The 20,228-nt window shown below is 32.8% G+C and overlaps 2 protein-coding genes across 2 annotated transcripts in view; one reads left to right on the plus strand and one right to left on the minus strand.

Annotated features, from left to right (window-relative positions):
• Positions 1–11,093, minus strand: part of LOC124540456 (anoctamin-5-like) — a 40,329-nt gene extending 29,236 nt beyond the window's left edge. Inside the window, exons 1-8 of the mRNA XM_047118054.1 lie at positions 11,022–11,093; positions 10,771–10,932; positions 8,958–9,136; positions 8,727–8,840; positions 8,501–8,603; positions 8,111–8,194; positions 7,918–8,036; positions 6,501–6,679 (exon numbers count right to left, since the gene is read on the minus strand). Of these exons, the coding sequence (XP_046974010.1) occupies positions 6,501–6,679; positions 7,918–8,036; positions 8,111–8,194; positions 8,501–8,603; positions 8,727–8,840; positions 8,958–9,136; positions 10,771–10,932; positions 11,022–11,033 (952 nt within the window). The 5' untranslated portion in view covers positions 11,034–11,093. The remainder of the gene's footprint in view (positions 1–6,500; positions 6,680–7,917; positions 8,037–8,110; positions 8,195–8,500; positions 8,604–8,726; positions 8,841–8,957; positions 9,137–10,770; positions 10,933–11,021) is intronic.
• A 1,269-nt stretch (positions 11,094–12,362) lies between these two features.
• On the plus strand, positions 12,363–18,626 carry LOC124540548 (bystin). The gene is made up of 8 exons (XM_047118211.1): positions 12,363–12,584; positions 12,653–12,767; positions 13,180–13,420; positions 13,834–13,990; positions 16,477–16,668; positions 17,049–17,257; positions 17,722–17,872; positions 18,485–18,626. The coding sequence occupies exons 1-8, from the start codon at positions 12,450–12,452 to the stop codon at positions 18,563–18,565; spliced, it is 1,281 nt and encodes a 426-aa protein (XP_046974167.1). The 5' UTR covers positions 12,363–12,449; the 3' UTR covers positions 18,566–18,626.
• Positions 18,627–20,228: the final 1,602 nt, after the last annotated feature.

Raw genomic sequence — 20,228 nt, forward strand, 5'->3', positions numbered from 1 at the left:
CATACACACAAAAACATTTCTTAGAATTCTACTATGTGTAAATAAGTAATTCGATAAGTTTCTTTGATTGGACCGGTCCAATAATGGCGTCACTATAGTGGTCCATTGATGGCAACGAGGTATATCAACAGAACGAAAGTGGGTATTTAAAAATATGTAAAATAAGGTAAAAAATCTCATCATCTCTGTAAGAGCAGATAAATTTGCTATCATAATCTGTTACAATCACAAACATTAATAAATACAATGCTATTTACATCAATTTGTTGAAAGCTCGGTTTTTATATCATGGTCGCCGCTGACACAGGTGTAAGCATTACTACTTGCCACACGTAGTGAGCGCAATGAGGTTTGGCGGGTGGGCAACGGGTGCGGTACTGTTGCCTAGCATCGTATTGAAGTGGTCATAACAAGCATAGTTTTTGAAAGAATTAGGCGGTCCAATGAAAGAGCCGGTCCAATGATAGCAACCTTCCCCTAATAGAGTAACTAGCTAGTAGTGAGGCACTACAGAATTTTGTTTATTTACGACATCACATTGGAAATTTCTAAAATTATCAGTGTTTCTTCACTATATTGTCCATATATTATATACAAAAACGTTCCTCTCGAATTGCTCTACCTATTAAAAAAAACCGCATCAAAATACGTTACGTAATTTTAAAATCTAAGCATGCATAGGGACCATACATCGATAACAGATCTTGTTTTATAATGTGTAATAATAATTATGATAAATACTATAGAAAGATATGTGCAATATCAATTCAGAATTAATGGGCTATGGGTTGATGTTCAGTTAAGAGGGCAGTTCTTACGGAACGCTAAAATAGTACTTACATTTTTTTAAATATCTAAAAACTGGAGCATCGAATATGGATAAAAAATTACATTCAGTATCTTAATAGATATGTCTCAAGTTTCACATCATAATATATGTAAAATATACATCAATAACCTAGCATATTCATCGTCAACATGACTCCCAAACACTGAAATCGACATTTTTTATTTGGCTATTCTGAGTTATTTAGATGCTAGTTTATACATATGTATATATTTTTGGTTAAATAGGGTCTCAAAAGTGTAAATATTAAGTATACCGCATTCAATTTTTATTATATTATAGAATATTATAGGAATTTTTATTTAAATATTGCTTACGTTTTTGCAATCGGCGGCCATACATTTAGTATTAAGAAAATCATTTGACAGTTTTGATTTTTTATTCAACATCGCTGTCAATAAATCTTCAGTCCCTCCCCAGAGCTTAAGGAGCACATCAATTTTTATTTCGAGCCGAACATTATAATTACGCGAAACGTCTATGCACACATAGAAAAGCGATCATAAGGGTGGAGGAGCCCGAGTGTCGTGGGACACAATTGTTAATTTTTACTTTTCAAGGAATCAGATGAACTGAGGAAGTATGATTACTAATCGGTTAATGTTTTACTTATCGTTGCTTATTAGTGCAGTCATTTCCTCGAAAAAAAGGCAAATAAATGACAATGAATGACCAAGAATTCCGGGGCGCTAAGGCCGCCATCTTGAAAAAAGTGGTAAAATTGGTTCCCGGCAATAACTCGATTTCGAAATTCGATGAGATTCGAAAAATTTTACGAAAACATTTTTGGTACCTTTTTTGTGCTTTACAATGATAGTTTAATCATTTTAGAGTATAATGCATCGTTATGATAAAATCAATCAAAAAAGTCAAAACTTCTGCAACAATTTTTGTTTTATTTTTGGTCCTATCTGATGAAGTAGATGGTTACCTCGTCGCTCCTGCATGAGCTGCAGAGTCTCTGCTGAAGGAATTTCTTGCCTTCACTTCTCTAAATTCCACTTGGTGAAGTTTCTGGTCAATGTCGTTTGTGGATTCCAAGGCAGCGAATCGGTTGCCATCTCCGGCTTAAGGCATGTTAGGTCTGAACGTAGACTTAATTAAATAGGCACGTTCAAGCTTGAAACGAATATCCAGAGTGCCTCGTACGAGTTGGTAGTCATTTTCGGTATTAAACCTAGTGACCAAAAAGAGATCTCTTAGTATCCATCGCTTGTCCATTATGATGAAATCTATCTAATTTTTGGTCATTGCATCGGGGCTTTACCATGTCCACTTCCGTTGGCGCTGTTTCTTAAAGAAAGAATTCAGATTGCCCTTCTTTTTCTAGGAAGTTCCACTCTTAATATGTCTTGGTACATATTTTCCTCTTCATCATCTGAAGGTGTCTTGTTGGGTGCGTAACCTGCAAAACTTTTAAGAAGTACGCAACCCCTGTCAACTCACTGTAGATTTTCGACAACCTTATTAATGAGATTTTAAATTAACATGGCTATTTTTATCATGAGACATAGACACAGAATGAACAAGACATTTGTAGGTAATGTCGAAATATGGAGCTCCATCTAATAAACATAAAAAATATGGTAAATATCCCATTTGTAATAAAGTTATTAATGAGGTCCTTATGCAACACAAACCCGGTCCCGCCTTGAGATGGTTGGTTTCCCTTCCTGAAGTTCATAAGATGCCCCGAATCTAAGTGATTTTATCCTCTCCCTCTCTTCGGACTTCGCAGAGACCTCAAAAGTATTATCTAATATATTTCAGTTCCTCTTCCAGTCGCACCAGGTGTTCATCAAACCTAATCGTTTGTTAATTGTACGCCACCAGGGTTAGTTTGTTTGTGGGGCCGTTCGTAACACGGAGTTTCTTTGCAGAGCCTGCCCTTCCGTTACTGTGGCCACCGCCGTAACCAAGAATATTAGTGTTGCCGTGGACATTTTAAACGTTTTTGTAGGGTAAATGCTATAGTCGCCAAGCTGGGCTTGCGGGCAGGAAATCGCAGGGCGTTACTTCACGAATAGGTGACGATGCTGCCCTTCACCGGTCTGCATCACTTATTTGCGCTCTTTCAGATGGTCATACCGCCATCAATCGGTCGCCAGGGCCTCGTAGATCAGGGTGCACCACGTGCAGGTGTGGACGACTTGGGGTACTGAGATGAAGTTGCGCCCCTTTAGGTACACTTTTACGAGCAATTACAGAAAAACACAAATCACAATTCGGCATTTGGATACATGATTTCATTTAAATAAAACTAATTATAACGGATGAATCGCGTATATTAATTATTTTCAACCGACTTCCAAAAGGAGGAGGTTATCAATTCGTCTGTATTTTTTTTATTTTTTTTTTTTATGTTTGTTACCTCATAACTTTTCACTGGGTGGACCGATTTTGATAATTTTTTTTTGTTTGAAAGATAGTGCTTCCCGTGGGGTCCCATTTTTTTTATTTTTTTTTCCGATGATGGTATCCATGTGAAAACGACATAAGTCTTAAATTTGTAGTATGTATATGCGCGACAAATAGGTGAATAACTGAAAATCACGTTAACCAATTTTGATAATTCTTTTTTTATTATAAAATATATACTTCAAGGGTAATTTGGTGAAAGTTTGGTAAGGTTCTGAGCACAGGATCCATGTCAAAGTAACGGAACGGAAGGGAACGGAACAATTCTGAGGAGCACGTTAGCGATACTCGGTCGAATCTTTTATTTATAGGTTATTTGGATATTTGAGTCACCTTCCGTAATGTGGTTATGTTTATGTAATTATCATAGTCGAATATTATAATCAACTAGCTACCCACCCCGGCTTCGCACGGGTGCAATACTGATACTAAATATACTTACTACAGAATTTGTTTATATACGACATCACATCGCAAACTTCTAAAATTATCAGTGTTTCTTTACTATATTGTTCATGTATTATATACACAAACCTTCCCCTTGAATCACACTATCTTTTAAAAAAAACCGCATCAAAATCCGTTGCGTAGTTTTAAAGATATAGGGACAGAGAAAGCGACTTTGTTTTATACTATGTATTGATGGAACTCTTATACGGCTCGCAGTTAGGGTGCGATATGGGGCGGAATTTCTTACTATCTTTAATCAAATTTTGTGTATGTGATGTGATGTCATATGATGTACGAAATATAGTTGGTCTTTTTCAAAGTTTTTTTGCTGAGTTCGATTACAGCTCTTTCGAGGGATCCTTGTAGTTTACGCCGCGTCACGTATTAAATCCGCATTTTCGAAAGTCTATTTTTGCTTTATTCGCAAGTTTCCTTTGAAATTGTCCTCGAAGTAGTTTCTGACTCATATAAACGGAACGCTTAATCTATCCATATTAAAAAAAATTAGTTAGTCAACATCTTCATCTATCATCAGCTTCACTTAAAATCAAAAAATAAATAAAATTTTAACAAAAAGAAAAACCGACTTCAAACAAAACACTATTTTAAAACAAATGAATATGCACGAAAAAGTAATAAAAATAATTGCGTATTCAACATATTTTTTAGAGTCTTCCTAAGTTAAATGAAATGAAAAATATTAGACTACTTAAAAGTCGATTAACGATTATATCATGTAGTTATAATTATTGTTATATTTGGAGTCGGTGTCAGCCAATAAAACCCTACAGTATATCTATCAAAAAACAATACGAGAATACTTTAACAAATATGTTTTTTACAAATTACCTTTTACACAATAATATACGGGATCAATCAAGGGTGTCGTATCGCTTCTTTCTTTTGATTGTTGGGGCAAGGGCACCGTGGCTGACACCGGCTCCAAATATACCAATAACTATAACTACATGATATAATCGTTAATCGACTTTTAAGTAGTCTAATATTTTTCATTTCATTTAACTTAGGAAGACTCTAAAAAATATGTTGAATACGCAATTATTTTTATTACTTTTTCGTGCATATTCATTTGTTTTAAAATAGTGTTTTGTTTGAAGTCGGTTTTTCTTTTTGTTAAAATTTTATTTATTAAACATCCCGACGTTTCGAGCACTTTGCAGTGTTCGTGGTCACGGGTAGACTGTCCATTATGATTATGATGTCTACCCGTGACCACGCACACTGCAAAGTGCTCGAAACGTCGGGATGTTTAAAAATAATTAATATACGCGATTCATCCTTTATAATTAGTTTTATTTAAATGTGTAATAATCGCGAAAATTTAAGACAACATTACATGATTTCAAGCATCATCAACTTTTAAAAGAAAAGAAAAAAAGGATTTGCATTCTGAATTCACCTCTGTAAAATCTTAATCTTAATGTGCAAAATTTGTAATGTCGAATTAGAAATACAAAATTGTAAGGATGAAAAGACCTGAATATAACTGAGACTGCTGTGTCTGGTTTGATGTCGGAAGGTACTAAGGTTATGCTTGATTAAAACAGGTTTATTTTTTTTTGTTTGAAAGGTAATGCTTGTCGTGGGGTCTCATTTTAATTTTATTTTTTTCCGATGATGGTATCCGTATGAAAACGACATAAGTCTTAAATATGCATTATGTATGTGCGCAATAAATAGGTGAATAACTCAAAATTGATTGGCACATTTTTTATTATAAAGGATATACTTTAAGGGTCGTTTGGTGAAAGTTTGGTAAGGTTCTGAGCATAGGATCCATGACAAATTAAGGGAACGAGAGGAAACGGAACAATTCTGAGGAGCACGTTAGCAATACTCGGTCGAATCTTTTATTTATGGGTACTTGGATATTTGAATCACCTTCTGGAACGTGGTTATGTTCATGTAATTGTCATAATTGAATATTATAATCAACTAGCGACCCGACCCGACTTCTCATGGGTGCAATACTGATACTAAATATACTAAAGAATTTGATTATTTACGACATCTCATTGCAAACTTCTAAAATTGTCAGTGTTTCTTTACTATATTGTTCATTTATTGTATTCACAAACCTTCCCCTTAAATTACACTATCTATAAAAAAAAAAAACCGTATCAAAATCCGTTGCGTAGTTTTAAAGATATAGGGACAGAGAAAGCGACTTTGTTGTTTACTATGTATTGACGGAACTCCTAAACGGCTTATAGTTAGGGTGCGATTTGGGGCAGAATTTCTTACTGTCTTTAATCAAATTTTGTGTATATGATGTGATGTCATATGATGTACGACATAGCATACGAATAGCTCTTTTGCAAAGTTTTTTTACTGAGGTTGATTACAGCTCTTTCGAGGGATCCTTGTAGTTTATGTCGCATGACGTATTAAAGCCGCATTTTCGAAAGTCTATTTTTGCTTTATTTGAAAGTTTCTTTTGAAATTGTCCCCGAAGTAGTTTCTAGATAGATAAAGTTATAGTATATAGGGTTGGCTGACACCGGCTCCAAATATAACAATAACTACGTTATATAATCGTAAATCGACTTTTAAGTAGTCTAATATTTTTCATTTCATTTTACCTAGGAGGACTCTCAAAAATATGTTAAATATGCAATTATTTTTATCACTTTTTAGTGCATTTTTATTTATTTTAAAGTCGGTTTTTCTTTTTGTTAAAATTTTATTAAAATTATATTCCAAAGCATTATAATATTTCTCGGTTGCATAACTGGAGATTTTACTGAAAAAACATTATATTTACCCCAAATTGAGACAAAAAATGTAAAATTAAACATGTTTTCGTCATCAATTCTCGCAATAAACTTTGTTTCCCAACAGTAGTGTTTATGTGACAGAGAAGGACAGGTGCTTGTGTTTAGACACTCCCCGCACAATTTCTGACCAGGTTCAAATTCTGGCCATTTTCCACAAGCAAGCCTCCTAAAAATAGTAGGATATCTATTAACTAAGTGTAAACAAAGGCATTCTTAATTTAAACCTTAGGCAGAAATATAGCTTTTTATTCTTAATCTAATTTTTTGATAATTATTATTAAAATTATTACATCAAAATCGTTGAAAATTAACCATATCTGTCCACCAACGAGACATTCTGTCGACATAATAAGCCTTCACTATGCATTGGATTTTCCGTAGCAAAATGCCGTGTGTTTAATTATTTCAAAAGCAAATCTGATTTACAACATAAAGCATACATTTTAAGTTGTATATGTCACCGTAAGATTACAAACATCGTTAGATGATAGATTGTACTATCTCGTGAGATTGTTAACTGTCGAAATATTGTGAAATGTGAAATATGATTGAAATTTATCGCATTATTTTTCGCTACATTTTAATCTATCGAAGTTAAACTGTTAGTTTGCAAACTGTTCCGCGTCAATTTTTTAACTGTCGAAAGCTCTTCCTGATTGAATGACTTCTCTTCTTATTGTGAGACTGGCCAATAACGATCAGCTGTAAATTTTGCGTTAAATTGCAATCATATTTCACTGTTTACAATATTTTGACACTTTATAATCTCACGACATAGATTGTAATCCAACGATGTTTGTAATCTTAGAGTAACATTTATATATATTGTTGGAATAAACAAGCCACATCAGCGTCAAGTCATACAACTTCCCTATTTAAAAAAAAAGGCGGGAGATTTGTTGTTGACACATTGAGAATTGCAATTATAATTACGGTGTAATGTGATTATTGATGGTTATTTGTGTTGTAGACTAAATGTTTTTCTTTTGTGGTAGATTGATTGTTATTATAAATTAAAGCTAATTGTTTTAGAGGTTAACCTACTTCCTACTTCTGGTTCTAAAAATATATCTATATAGAAACTATTATTTCAAATAATGAGAAATATAAGATAGTAAAAAATGAAAGATTCATTGAAAACTCATTATTCTAGCGGTATATAAATATACACGAACAAAATCCCCGATTTTTTAAATTAAAAACATCTCTGTTAATGAAGCGACTCATAATTCTGGCAATAGTTCTTCCTCAAAATTAGTTTCTTTATTCATCTCATGATCAGCTGTGCATGAAAACGTGCTAAGGAACCTGCATTTGTTGGATGAAACTTGAATTTAACGCAATAAGCAAATAGCTTCCTTGCCGTATTCTTTTTAAAAAGAAGCTTGGTTTTTTTTAACTTACGTAAATAAATCGGACTTAGCTTTTGCATTATATTGATCAATTGTAATCCGTGTTCCAAGCACCGTTATAATTGCAAGCATGATGTTGAAAAACTCGTAGTAACTAAAGTAGAAAGCAACCTTACGGAAGAAAAAGTAAGATATATTGAAAAATATTTTTAGTCGTGTCAATACCCTTCATCAAGAAAACTTACCCTTTCACCAAAGTACTCTTTTATCATGTGAATTGGTTGCATCTTCCATATATTGATAAAGCCAACCCAATTATAAAAAAGCACCTACAAAATATAGGTTTATCATTTCAGTTATTACTAAGCATTGATGAATTAAGACAACACACTATCCCGAATAATTTGATATGGGAATGTAAAATTAACGGATACGCCAATGATTTTTTCAATGTCAATTGTCATGATCAATTGATTTTTTCACGATAATTGGCGAAGTCGAATAGTGAAATATAATCGATTCGAATATTATCTTCAGAACAGACCAGATCAAAAAATCAGCCGCATAAATTTTATAATTTTTTAAAAAACATTTCTAAATAGAAAAATTATATAAATAATATTTTAAACAGATACTTGTCTTCCGTTTATATATTCAGACGCTTCTTGTGTCGGTACAATGAAGTATGGCCCATCATGTAAGGCAAATGCATCTACTATAACATTTGAATTCATTAATCTGTAATCATTTGTCTTCATTAATTTTTTTCCAAACATATTTTCAGAATTTAAGATAAAACAATTTAAAATAAAATATAATATTGTACACAATATTTGATTTAGTAATTAATTTAAAACGTACTTATCTATCCCGTAGTGATTTTCGTATTGACCAAAAGGTAGCTGAAGAAGAATTTTATATACAATCATGCTTCTCTCCAATGTTGAGTAGTTACCAGGCCCAGGGTATTGATTACTGGTGAATTAAATTATAGACGTTAGGTCCAAATTATAATCGTTGCGCATAAATAACAATTATTTAGTGTAAATATTTATATAATGTTTCTGTATATTTATTATACCATATCATTACCGTATTGTTTTAATTAAGTCTCGTTCATAGTTAATTCCTATGAAATTTAAATATGGGTGAACGAGGTCAATATGATCATCCTTAAAGAATCTGCGCTCATTAAAGAATAGGCCAAAATCTTCAATTATCGAGTCCGGAGCGTGCACTTTGACGAATAGCAAATCCTTATGTTCCGGCAACTGAAATGGTTATCGTAATATTAAAATGATAAATAATTCTCTTTTTGTACATAAACGAAAAAAAAATGAAATATACCCATAGGTAACGTAACGAAGATCGAATCTATTGATCTATATTTCCACTGACCCCTGTGTCTGTGTGAGTGTCTAGTAGGACAAATCACATACCAATATTTTTTTTTAATGGTATAGGTTAGCGGACGAGCATATGGGCCACCTGATGGTAAGTGGTCACCATCGCCCATAGACAATGACGCTGGAAGAAATATTAACTATTCCTTACATCGTCAATGTGCCACAAACCTTGGGAACTAAGATGTTATGTCCATTGTGCCTGTAGTTACACTGGCTCACTCACCCTTCAGACCGGAACACAACAATATTGAGTACTGTTATTTGGCCGTAGAATAACTGATGGGTGGGTGGTACCTACCCAGACGGGCTTGCACAAAGCCCTACCACCAACTACATTTACGATAACACATTGACAATGATTGGCTTTGTATGGACTGTTATTGTTAAGGTCGATTTTATATACGGAGTTCCGGAAAAAAACAGGGCTACATTAGCGTCGGTCAATTATATAATTGTTAAATATGACCTCGAATATAACGAATGTCATCAATAGTGTTCAACCTCAAGAATGAGTCAACTGCAAAAGAATTAGCCACATATATTTTTTAGGACATGTGTGTGTGCGTAACAAAGGTCTGAATTCAGTATTGTGAAACTCTCATAATTCAATGAATCTGTCGTTAACAAAGGGGTATCAGGTGAAACACTGATTTTCTTTATCGCACACAATGTCTTACTCCTTAATAAAATAAATTTCGACGCGTTTGTAGCTTTAAGCTACGGACAAGGCACCGCCCCACTCAGCTTTTTTAGACTTTATTCCGGTGCACTCAGTACCATAAACCACCCCATCCCCTCTTCATGCGTCGGAAACACATTTATAAAAATGTAAAGGATAGTTATATGCGGTTAAAATAAGTTATGAGAAATAAAACACTTGTACCAGATGCACTCAAGATGGCTTCATAATAGGCCCATTTAAAAAAGAAACAATTATTTCAGCCTCTAGCGCTCAAACATAGGCTTTATTAAAATGCAACGTACAAGTATTTTATTTGTATTGTAAATTTATAAAATGAATGTATTGTATCTTTTTCATAGTAAGTACGTACAGTAACACGAGCAGTTATCGAGGAAATATTAGGAGTAGGGGAAGGCATAAAAGAACGTTATAATTCCTTATTAGTTATGTATGGTCAAGTAAATAAAATAACAAAGAATTCATCTCATGCTAGGTTGTGTAAGTTATCATCCTGGGGGCATAAGTCGGATGAAAATCTGTAACATGGATTTACCAACATGCGTTAGAGTTGGGAGTTGGAGTTCAAAAGGAAAAGAGGACTTAGTCCAAAAGTCTTTATGTAGAGTTTCAATATTACAAACTTACCGTGTTTAGATGATACGATATGATGATGATATATGATGATGTACAAACAAATTCGATTTTTATTTTTCATAGATTAGCTGCTTTTTAATTAACTATAGCCTCAAGGTTTTGTGGAATGTTCTTTGTAATAAATATTTACAAATAAAAAGTTCCTTAAAGAAAAGTAGTTTACCTTTCCTATTTCTACTTCAAGTTCGAAGCCAAATTTTATGAGGTTCATTAAAAAAGTCAACCGAATCTCTTGCATACTTTCATTGGCATCTACCTCATTCAATACTATGACGATATCTATTCGTTTCTGACCTTCATTAAAGAAACCCGTAAAAGCTGGATTCTGCAATACAAAAAAATATGCTTTATGGAAGTTTTATAATATGTATGACATGAAACAGCTATTATCACGGTCTCCATTATATTATTTACCTCGACGTCCATGATTCTTCTACAAAATTACAAACAAAATACGCAGTAAACTCTTCAAAAACAGACTATAACATGACTTTTGTATTAAAGGGCGCTATTGACATTTTAATTAAAATATTATTTTTAAAACAATCTTTCTGCTACGGAGAACAAAAAGTTTCACAAAAAGTAGTTTTTCATTTGCAACGAAAATTTAAATCCTCTATTTTTCAAATTCACTTGATGATGCTATTTGAAATATCATCGTCAAGTGAATTCAACCAGGGTTTGTAAATAATCGATACTTATATTATAAATAAATATCCGATATTTATCCAAAACACCTCATGTATACAAAAAAGTTGTGATACAGGATGTACAGATGATGTCTCTACTTGACAATGGCTTCATCCAAGCCCATTTGGGAAAACAGACAACAGTCATTCTTCTTTTTTATACATTTATATTGTCTCAGCGAAAAATAATCCCGTGTGAATCCTGTGGTAAATGGATCGGAAAAGGTTCCTTAAAATAGTTGATTTATAATATCTAATTCGATTATTTTTTCGTAATTTTTCTGTTTATTTGTTTTTAATACATATCAGATTTGTAATATTTTCAAATTTTTGTACGTTATTAAATAGAAGAAATATAACAAGCCTTTTACGTTTCGCCTTTTTTATTTTATTCGAGATAAGGTGACTTTGTGCCATAAAGATGACTGGCTCAGAAATATTAAGATACGATTAATATAAGTACGACACAACTTAGATGTAGCATCGATCACATCCGAATTAAGTATCTACGCGATCCCAAATTATCAATATTTATTTTTTACGTGAATATGATCTTTACACAAACGTAATAACTTGCAATATCATGACCTAAATGTAACATGTAAATTAACGTGTCAAATTGACGAATATAGTCAATTTGACACGTTAATTTACATGCACTTGCTTTCTCGGGTTGAATTAACGCGAGAATCTGTAGCGACGAATAGCGTCGAATGGCGCGCTATTTCTATTAGTTGTATAAATCGGCAGTAATCGGTTTTTTTGCATTTGCCGATGCTACATATAAATTTTGTCGTACTATACGTACCTTTACAATAACATAACATACTATAGAGTAAATTGCCCATGAAATGGTTGATAAGTCTTTCACTGTAGATAAACCATTAAAAAGCTTATTTCAAATACAAAACTTATTACTTTCCTATACATAGCACACTAGCGTGCTTGTGTACGACTCACACAATGCATTCCAGGCAGTATATAGTTTGAATCCTCTTGCACAAGAGTGATATTTCAGAACGCAGGCATAATCACAAGTCGGTGTCACTGTCAATGCCAACTGTCAAATCGATTGTCAAAAGTAATTTATATTTATAACACACGTGTTGTTGTAATTTCATCTAATTTTGTTCATAAATTCGTACATTTGAAAATGGGAAAAGCTAAAAAACTTAAACCATCACAAGTAGCGAAAAATGTAGCTCTTGCTGATCAAATCGAAGCCTCGAATTCGGTAAAAAATAAGAACCGAAATAAAGAAAAAAACAGACATGATGATGACGAAGATGTAAGGAATAAAACAAATCTTGAGCCATTCTAGGTTCTTCGCTATTATATCATAACGTATTTTTTCAGTTTGTTAACGCAGATTTATCCAGTAAAATTTTGAAAGCTGCACGTAGACAGCAAGTGGAATTGGGCACTGGAGGTCCATCAACATCAACAAACGCGCTCCCAGTATCATTTATTGGTATATTCTTATTAATTGTTAATATACCTATATTATTATTTATCTCTATTATATACTCAATACTCATAGTTTCGTCTAGATTTTGACATAATCGTTTCATAATTAGTTTTCTATCTTGTCTTGGGTCTGGGTGTTTGTGGTACCGTCTTTACTTCTGATTTCCGTAACACAAGTGCTCTAGCTACTTACATTGGGATCAAAGTAATGTATGTGATGTATTTTATTTATAATAGAAAATGGGGAAAATTATGGATTTTTTTGCTATTGTATGTAACTACTGTACCTACCAAATACTACATATTTTTATGATACTCTGGTATTAGCTACTAAGTCAAGCTTTCACTTTTCTGTATATATGTTTTTTTCATCAAAATCCATAACACATTAAGAAGAAATATAATAACAATTACAGATGCAGGATCAGATAATGAAGAGGGTTCAGATAACGATGACTTGGAGCCAGATACATATTATGACAACATTGAAATTAATGAAGAGGATGAAGAGGCACTTAAAATGTTTATGTCGGCTAAACCTGAAAAAACAAGAACATTAGCAGATATTATAAAAGATAAAATCACAGACAAACATACAGAATTACAAACACAGTTTTCTGATGTAGAAACTTTGAAATTGCAAAATATTGATCCAAGGTATCATAAATGTAATTAAAATCTTTGATAAGAATTTTAGTACTCTCATGAAATATGTATGTCCTATTGCAAACAAAAAATAAGTAGTTATAAGCAACTCATATATTTTCATATTCAATGCAATTTACTAATAGATCTATATTATGTTCTATAAACAGCTCTTGATTAAAATATCATTATTTATAATACTACTCTATGCCATATACTTACTAATTTTACTTCTATAATTCCGATAACAGCTTTGTTCACTTTCTAAACATAATTTCACAAATCCATAATGGATATAATAGATTATTCTAGCTGTCTATATATTTCAATTCATGTTTAATTGAGTTCGGTCCTTGTGGTTGGAACAGGCTATAGCATGTTATTGATATTCAAATTTTAAATAACTTGAATAAATATTTTTCCAGAATAAGGACAATGTATCAAGGTGTCCGAGATGTTTTACAAAAGTATAGATCAGGCAAATTGCCTAAAGCATTTAAAATGATACCACATCTACAAAATTGGGAACAAATTTTGTACATAACAGAACCTACAACATGGTCTGCAGCAGCTATGTACCAGGTATATGTTATTTTACATGAATGCAGCTATTGTATTATATAAGTTTAGCATGCAGAAAAAAGAGTGGCCAGCTCTTCTGGTACTATATGTACGTACTTTGATATTGATATATTGCAAAAAGGTTTATTCTATCTAATTATCTTATATTCCGTCTAATTATAACTAAGTTGTGTCACATACTTATTTAATATGTAGCAAAAATATATATTCTGTATAACATTATGAGTATATAATGTTGTCTTAAATTTTCGCGATTATTACACATTTAAATAAAACTAATTATAACGGATGAATCGCGTATATTAATTATTTTTTATTTTTTAAACATCCCGATGAATGATGAATCGACTATTGCGGTGTTAAACAAAGGCCTAAATTTTGCACCGGCTCCATCCAAAATACCGTTTGAAGACATTATTTGCAATGTGGAGGAGTGTCTTTTCAAAAATAACATCACAAAGGAAGACTCGGAAGCTATTCGACAGGATATTTCGAGTGTTTTACGTCGAAGCCGGCCACCGAAAAGAAACCTTACTCGTGATGAATCTATTGCACTGAAGAACTTACGCAACAATAAAGACATTACAGTCCTCCGAGCAGATAAGGGAAACGCGACCGTTGTGATGGATACGTGTGATTATAACCAGAAAATTTCCGCGATTTTATCGGATGTAAAAACTTATAAAAAAGTAAATAAAGACCCCACTAATAACATTCTTAAAAAGACATCCGCATTAATATCAAAACACCAAGAGAAACTAAATCTGGATAAAAAATCACTCGTGCCTACATGTGCAAAGCCTCCAAAACTGTATGGGTTACCTAAGATCCATAAAACTGGTGCTCCGCTGCGTCCTATTGTAAGCCAAATCGATACACCAACATATAGATTGGCTCAACACATAGCAAGGACATTATCACCCCTCCGAGGACACACTGCGGCGTATGTCAAGGATTCTTACCAGTTTGTTGGTGAAATCAAAGACCTTAAATTAACCAACAACGAGACAATGGTTAGTTTTGATGTCCAGTCATTGTTTACCTGCTTACCCATACAAGACTGCATCGAAATTGTCAAGAGGAAGCTACAGACACACAACATGCCTATTGAATATGCAGAGCTGTTACATCACTGCCTCACATCTGGTTATTTATTGTGGAATGATGAATTCTATGTACAAGTTGACGGGGTAGCCATGGGTTCTCCAGTATCCCCCGTGGTCGCCGATTTGTTCATGGAAGACCTGGAGGAGAGGGCTCTTCGCTCCGGACCTATAACACCTAGGTTTTACAAACGGTACGTAGATGACACTTTCACAATATTACCTAGTGATCTGACATCTGCATTTTTAGTACATCTTAATTCTATAAACAAAAACATTCAATTTACTATGGAATTAGAGGCAAATAATTCTTTAGCTTTCCTTGACATCCTTATTATCAAGAATCCTGACAATACATTAAGTCACACAGTTTATAGGAAACCCACACACACCAACAAATACCTCAATGGTGACTCGCACCACCACCCTAGCCAGTTAGCTACCGTTGGCAAATCTTTGTTTCAGAGAGCCCACCATCTCTGCGATGCTGAACACCTAGAGGACGAGCTACGTCAGGTCAAGCTTGCACTCCACCAGAACAAGCTGCCCGTGCCTCGCCAGCATCGCAGAAGCCGTATCAAGCCACCCACAGTTGAGCGACAACCTGCATTTCTACCATATGTGAAGGGAGTTACAGACAGGATTGGCAACATCTTGAAGCGAGCTTCAATTAAAACCGTGTACAAGCCTCATAAGAAAGTGAGCCAGTTCTTGAGACCTATCAAGAGTAATATTCCCTTACAAACTGCAGGAGTATATAAACTCGAATGTGAGTGTGGTTTATCTTACATAGGCCAAACAAAGAGAAGTATCGGTACCAGGGTCAAGGAACATATAGGAGATGTCAAAAATAGGCGTTCTTCTAAGTCTGCAGTCTGTGAACATGCTCTGGATAAACCTAACCATTTTATCCGATTTGATAAACCACAGATCCTCGCTAGAGAACACAGATTCATTCCTAGAATGATACGCGAGGCTATTGAAATTCAAAAACATCCGAACTTCAATAGAGAAGATGGTTGGAGACTTTCTAACACCTGGGATCCACTTATTAAAAATTTGAAATCCCAAATCCAACAGACTGCAAGACCTAAAGATACAGTTAGTGCCTTCTGCGTGCAACCGGAACGTTACTCAAGATATCAATTGAGAAATCGTTGGCGGTAGTTGTTAATAATATTTCCTTTGTTCTTCAAATAGACGAATGTCATCTTAGTCTACCCGTGACCACGAACACTGCAAAGTGCTCGAAACGTCGGGATGTTTAAAAAATAAAAAATAATTAATATACGCGATTCATCCGTTATAATTAGTTTTATTTAAATTATGAGTATATGTTTTCTTTAGTGTTTTTTTTTTTAACTGCTGGTCGTTTGTTTTTAGGCTACGAGAATATTTGCATCAAATTTAAAAGAAAAAATGGCACAGAGATTTTACAATTTAGTACTCCTTCCTCGTGTTCGTGATGATCTTGCCGAATATAAGAGATTAAATTTTCACCTATATCAAGCTCTAAGAAAGGCATTGTTTAAGCCAGGAGCATTTATGAAGGGCATATTGTTACCACTGCTAGAAGTAAGTTTAACAAACTTAATTTATTTTGTAGTATTGTTCAACAACACTATATACATATAACATAACATAACTACAGGCACAAGGGACAACATCTTAGTTCCCAAGGTTGGTGGCACATTGACGATGTAATGAATAGTTAATAATTCTTACAGCTACATTGTCCATGGGTGATGGTGACCACTTACCATTAGGTGGCCTATATGCTCGTCCGCCAACCTATAACATAAAAAAATATATATATTAACAAATTGCATGTAGTATGTAAATCTACCATTTCTTTATCATTACTCTAGTTACCCTTTGATTATAGTGAAGAACTGTAGAGTAATAATGAATTTAATAAGACATCATTAACAATTTAATTTCTGTTTTTAATGTAGGCTGGTGATTGCACATTGCGTGAAGCTATAATAGTTGGTTCAGTTCTGGCTCGAAACTCGGTACCTGTTCTCCATTCTAGTGCGGCTCTTTTAAAAATAGCAGAAATGGAATATACTGGTGCAAATTCAATATTTTTGAGAATACTTTTTGATAAGAAATATGCACTTCCATACAGAGTTGTTGATTCAGTGGTTTTTCACTTCTTAAGGTAAAAATTTCATATTTTTAAATTAAATATTTCACAGGCATTGGTGAACAAGTTATGGCATTGACAAATCACAGTCAATAGACAATGCCGCTGTAAAAATGTTAACCATTTCATATTCTGGCTGGCACATGGCACTGGATTACACCATAGAACTTAATACAGATAGACAGAATAAGAGAGATTAATATATTTAATTCATGCTTAAGTTTAGTTTTGTTGAGTGTTAATAATCATACTGATTTTAACAAAGTGCCAATGTTCACTAGAAACTTAGAATAAGAATAGACTCTAAAAGTTTTTTAGAGTTATATTTAACATGGAAAGAACAAACAGAAAAAAGTTTAATATTGTTTCTCTGTTTTTATACTTGTAAAAAGCAATATGAAGCAACATTATATTATATTGAGATTATGGTTAAACTAATTTATGTATCTTGTATGATTATTTCCTTTTATTTTTTTAAGGTTTCAAAATGACTCTAGATCTCTACCAGTCCTATGGCATCAGGCATTACTTACTTTCGTTCAAAGATATAAAGCTGATATTTCAACAGAGCAACGGGATGCACTTTTTGAACTGCTAAGGAAACAGTCACATCCTGTAATAACGCATGAAGTAAGTTTTAATCACATCAAGAAATACCTTTGTATTATTTTACTGTTGTTTCATTGATCAAATACATGATTCGATAATATTCATTATCATAAACTAAAATCACAACAAAGTTATCGAAATTAAATATACCTAATAGCAATGACGTTCTAGTAAACAGATATGTCATTAACGCGCAAAAAGTGAAGACTAGAGAACGTCCTAATTGGGACGTTTGCCTTTAGTCGTTTTCATCATAATTATACCAGTAATACGTTATAATACATCATAATTATGTAGTAATACGTTTTGCGTAATTAAAACATCTAGTTATCCCTTTTACTTATTGCTTTTATCAAGCTATCCTTTTTACTTGTAACGAAATTTGAAATAAACGGTCACCGGCGCGGCACACTTTTTTCTGTTGTTTATTATGGGTATATCATGTCATATCTGTTTATTATAATATCATTGCCTAATAGTCAGTTATTTTTAATTATTATATTATTGAATCCATTCGATATCTCATCACAATAGAACAATTGATCTCAACATTATGAATATTTTACACCAAAACAGTAACTGGGATTTAAATCAAGCATACAAATCACAGCACTCCAAATTATTTTTTTGCAGGTTCGTCGCGAATTGCATGCTGCCAAATGTCGTGATATTGAAATCAATGAAAATTTACAGAACTGTATGGCTGTAGAATAGTTGTATTGGTAAATAAATGATTAAGTCAGAATTTAAATATACTGATGGTATAATATAGAAACTTGTTTGATTTACTATTAGTCCTTTCATAACACAACATAAACAATTCAGCCTAAGATCAAGTAGATAGCAGTGTCTACAACAACAGCAACAACAGCAGCCTCTAAATTTCTCTTCTCCCTTTCGAGGTTGTTGGAAGGTTTGGAACATATTCCACCATACTGTTCCATGCTGGTTGGTGGAATACACATGTGGCAGAATTTCTATGAAATTAGACATATGCAGGTTTTCTCGCGATGTTTTTCTTCGCCGCCGATCGCGAGATGAATTATAAACACAAATTAAGCATACGAATATTCAGTGGTGCTTGTCTGGGTTTGAACCCGCAATTATCAGTAAAGGTGAACACGTTCTAACCACTGGTTTATCTCGGCTCATAGTAGTGCCTAATATAAAATAAAACGAGTCTCTGATTTGCAAGAAATGCAACCCAGAACGAGAAATATTTTTTATGAAACCATATCAAAAATTTATTATTTTCATGTAAACTGTTGCGAAAATGAGAAGACATTAAAACTGGCAATGTAAAAAAATTACTAGATCTAGTTGTAGTGTTGTCAGAAATAACTTATATCATGTCTATGGGTTAAAAAAGTTTCGGAATCTTGCATTTAAAATTGTATCAATAATGTTTTATTTAAATAACATAATTTTTTGGCTCGCAGCCCCTCAACTCTCAAATTCAAGAAAATAGCTAGTCTGGCATAAACACTTTTAAGAAGTAAAAGCAAAATACACAATAATAATTTAAATGAAAATTAGTCATTTAAATCTTTTCTTTAGTTTTTAACAATCATTATGGATAAAATATATCCATAACAAATGTAATACACAAAAAAGCTCCCATAGTTGCTAATACTAAAAAAAAATTGTGGATGTTTATCAAAATATACAATAAAGTGTTTCCTAAATACATTTATGGAACACATTATGTAGACTATACAGTTAACTTTCTATATTGTTTAAAATTTTTGTATTAAGTCCAAATTAAATGTTATGCTAAAATATTGCATTAATACAATTTCTATTTAGAAAAAAAAAAAACTTTATTTTATTAAGATTAAATTAAACTAAATTTTAGTTTTATGTTAAGTATTATAATATTTTTTATTGTTATCAAAATAACATTTTATTGGCATATTTCTTTATATATGACAATATGTAAAGTAGTTGTATTATTTATTTTCTCAATTAAGATAATTACTTATGATTTTTTTTTTCACAAATTTTCAGTTTTTTAAATAAATAATAAAAAAAAATCAGTCTATAGTTGTCAGTGAATTTATTATTTCGTTTATAAATGTATCTCAATTTTAAGGAAGATAGGGGAAATATACATATAAACAACATTGTGATAAAAATCTTAATATTCACTGTGAATGATAAAATATTTCCAAAATAAACATATAAATGGTATACAATATGTTTCTATTTAGTGACATGCAATTAATAGTTTTTTTTTTAGTTTATTGGTTTTTCATTTTCATAAATTTGGTAATGCAACGGGGATATCTACTTGACTAGTTACTAAATAGATTGGAGGCAAAACTGAACTACCACAATCACATTTTCTTCCTGCCAAAAAGTCAAATGATCCCAGTTT

The sequence above is a fragment of the Vanessa cardui genome, chromosome 2 (genome assembly GCF_905220365.1).
Source record: "Vanessa cardui chromosome 2, ilVanCard2.1, whole genome shotgun sequence".
In the NCBI taxonomy this organism is placed as follows: Eukaryota; Metazoa; Arthropoda; class Insecta; order Lepidoptera; family Nymphalidae; genus Vanessa; species Vanessa cardui.

What these genes read in the sequence shown, in the direction of transcription:
- LOC124540548 (XM_047118211.1), top strand. Translation starts at nt 12,450, where the DNA reads ATGGGAAAAGCTAAAAAACTTAAACCATCACAAGTAGCGAAAAATGTA. An exon ending in GCTCCCAGTATCATTTATTG is followed by an intron (nt 12,768 to 13,179) that starts GTATATTCTTAT and finishes TAACAATTACAG; the next exon opens with ATGCAGGATCAGATAATGAA. An exon ending in TTGCAAAATATTGATCCAAG is followed by an intron (nt 13,421 to 13,833) that starts GTATCATAAATG and finishes ATATTTTTCCAG; the next exon opens with AATAAGGACAATGTATCAAG.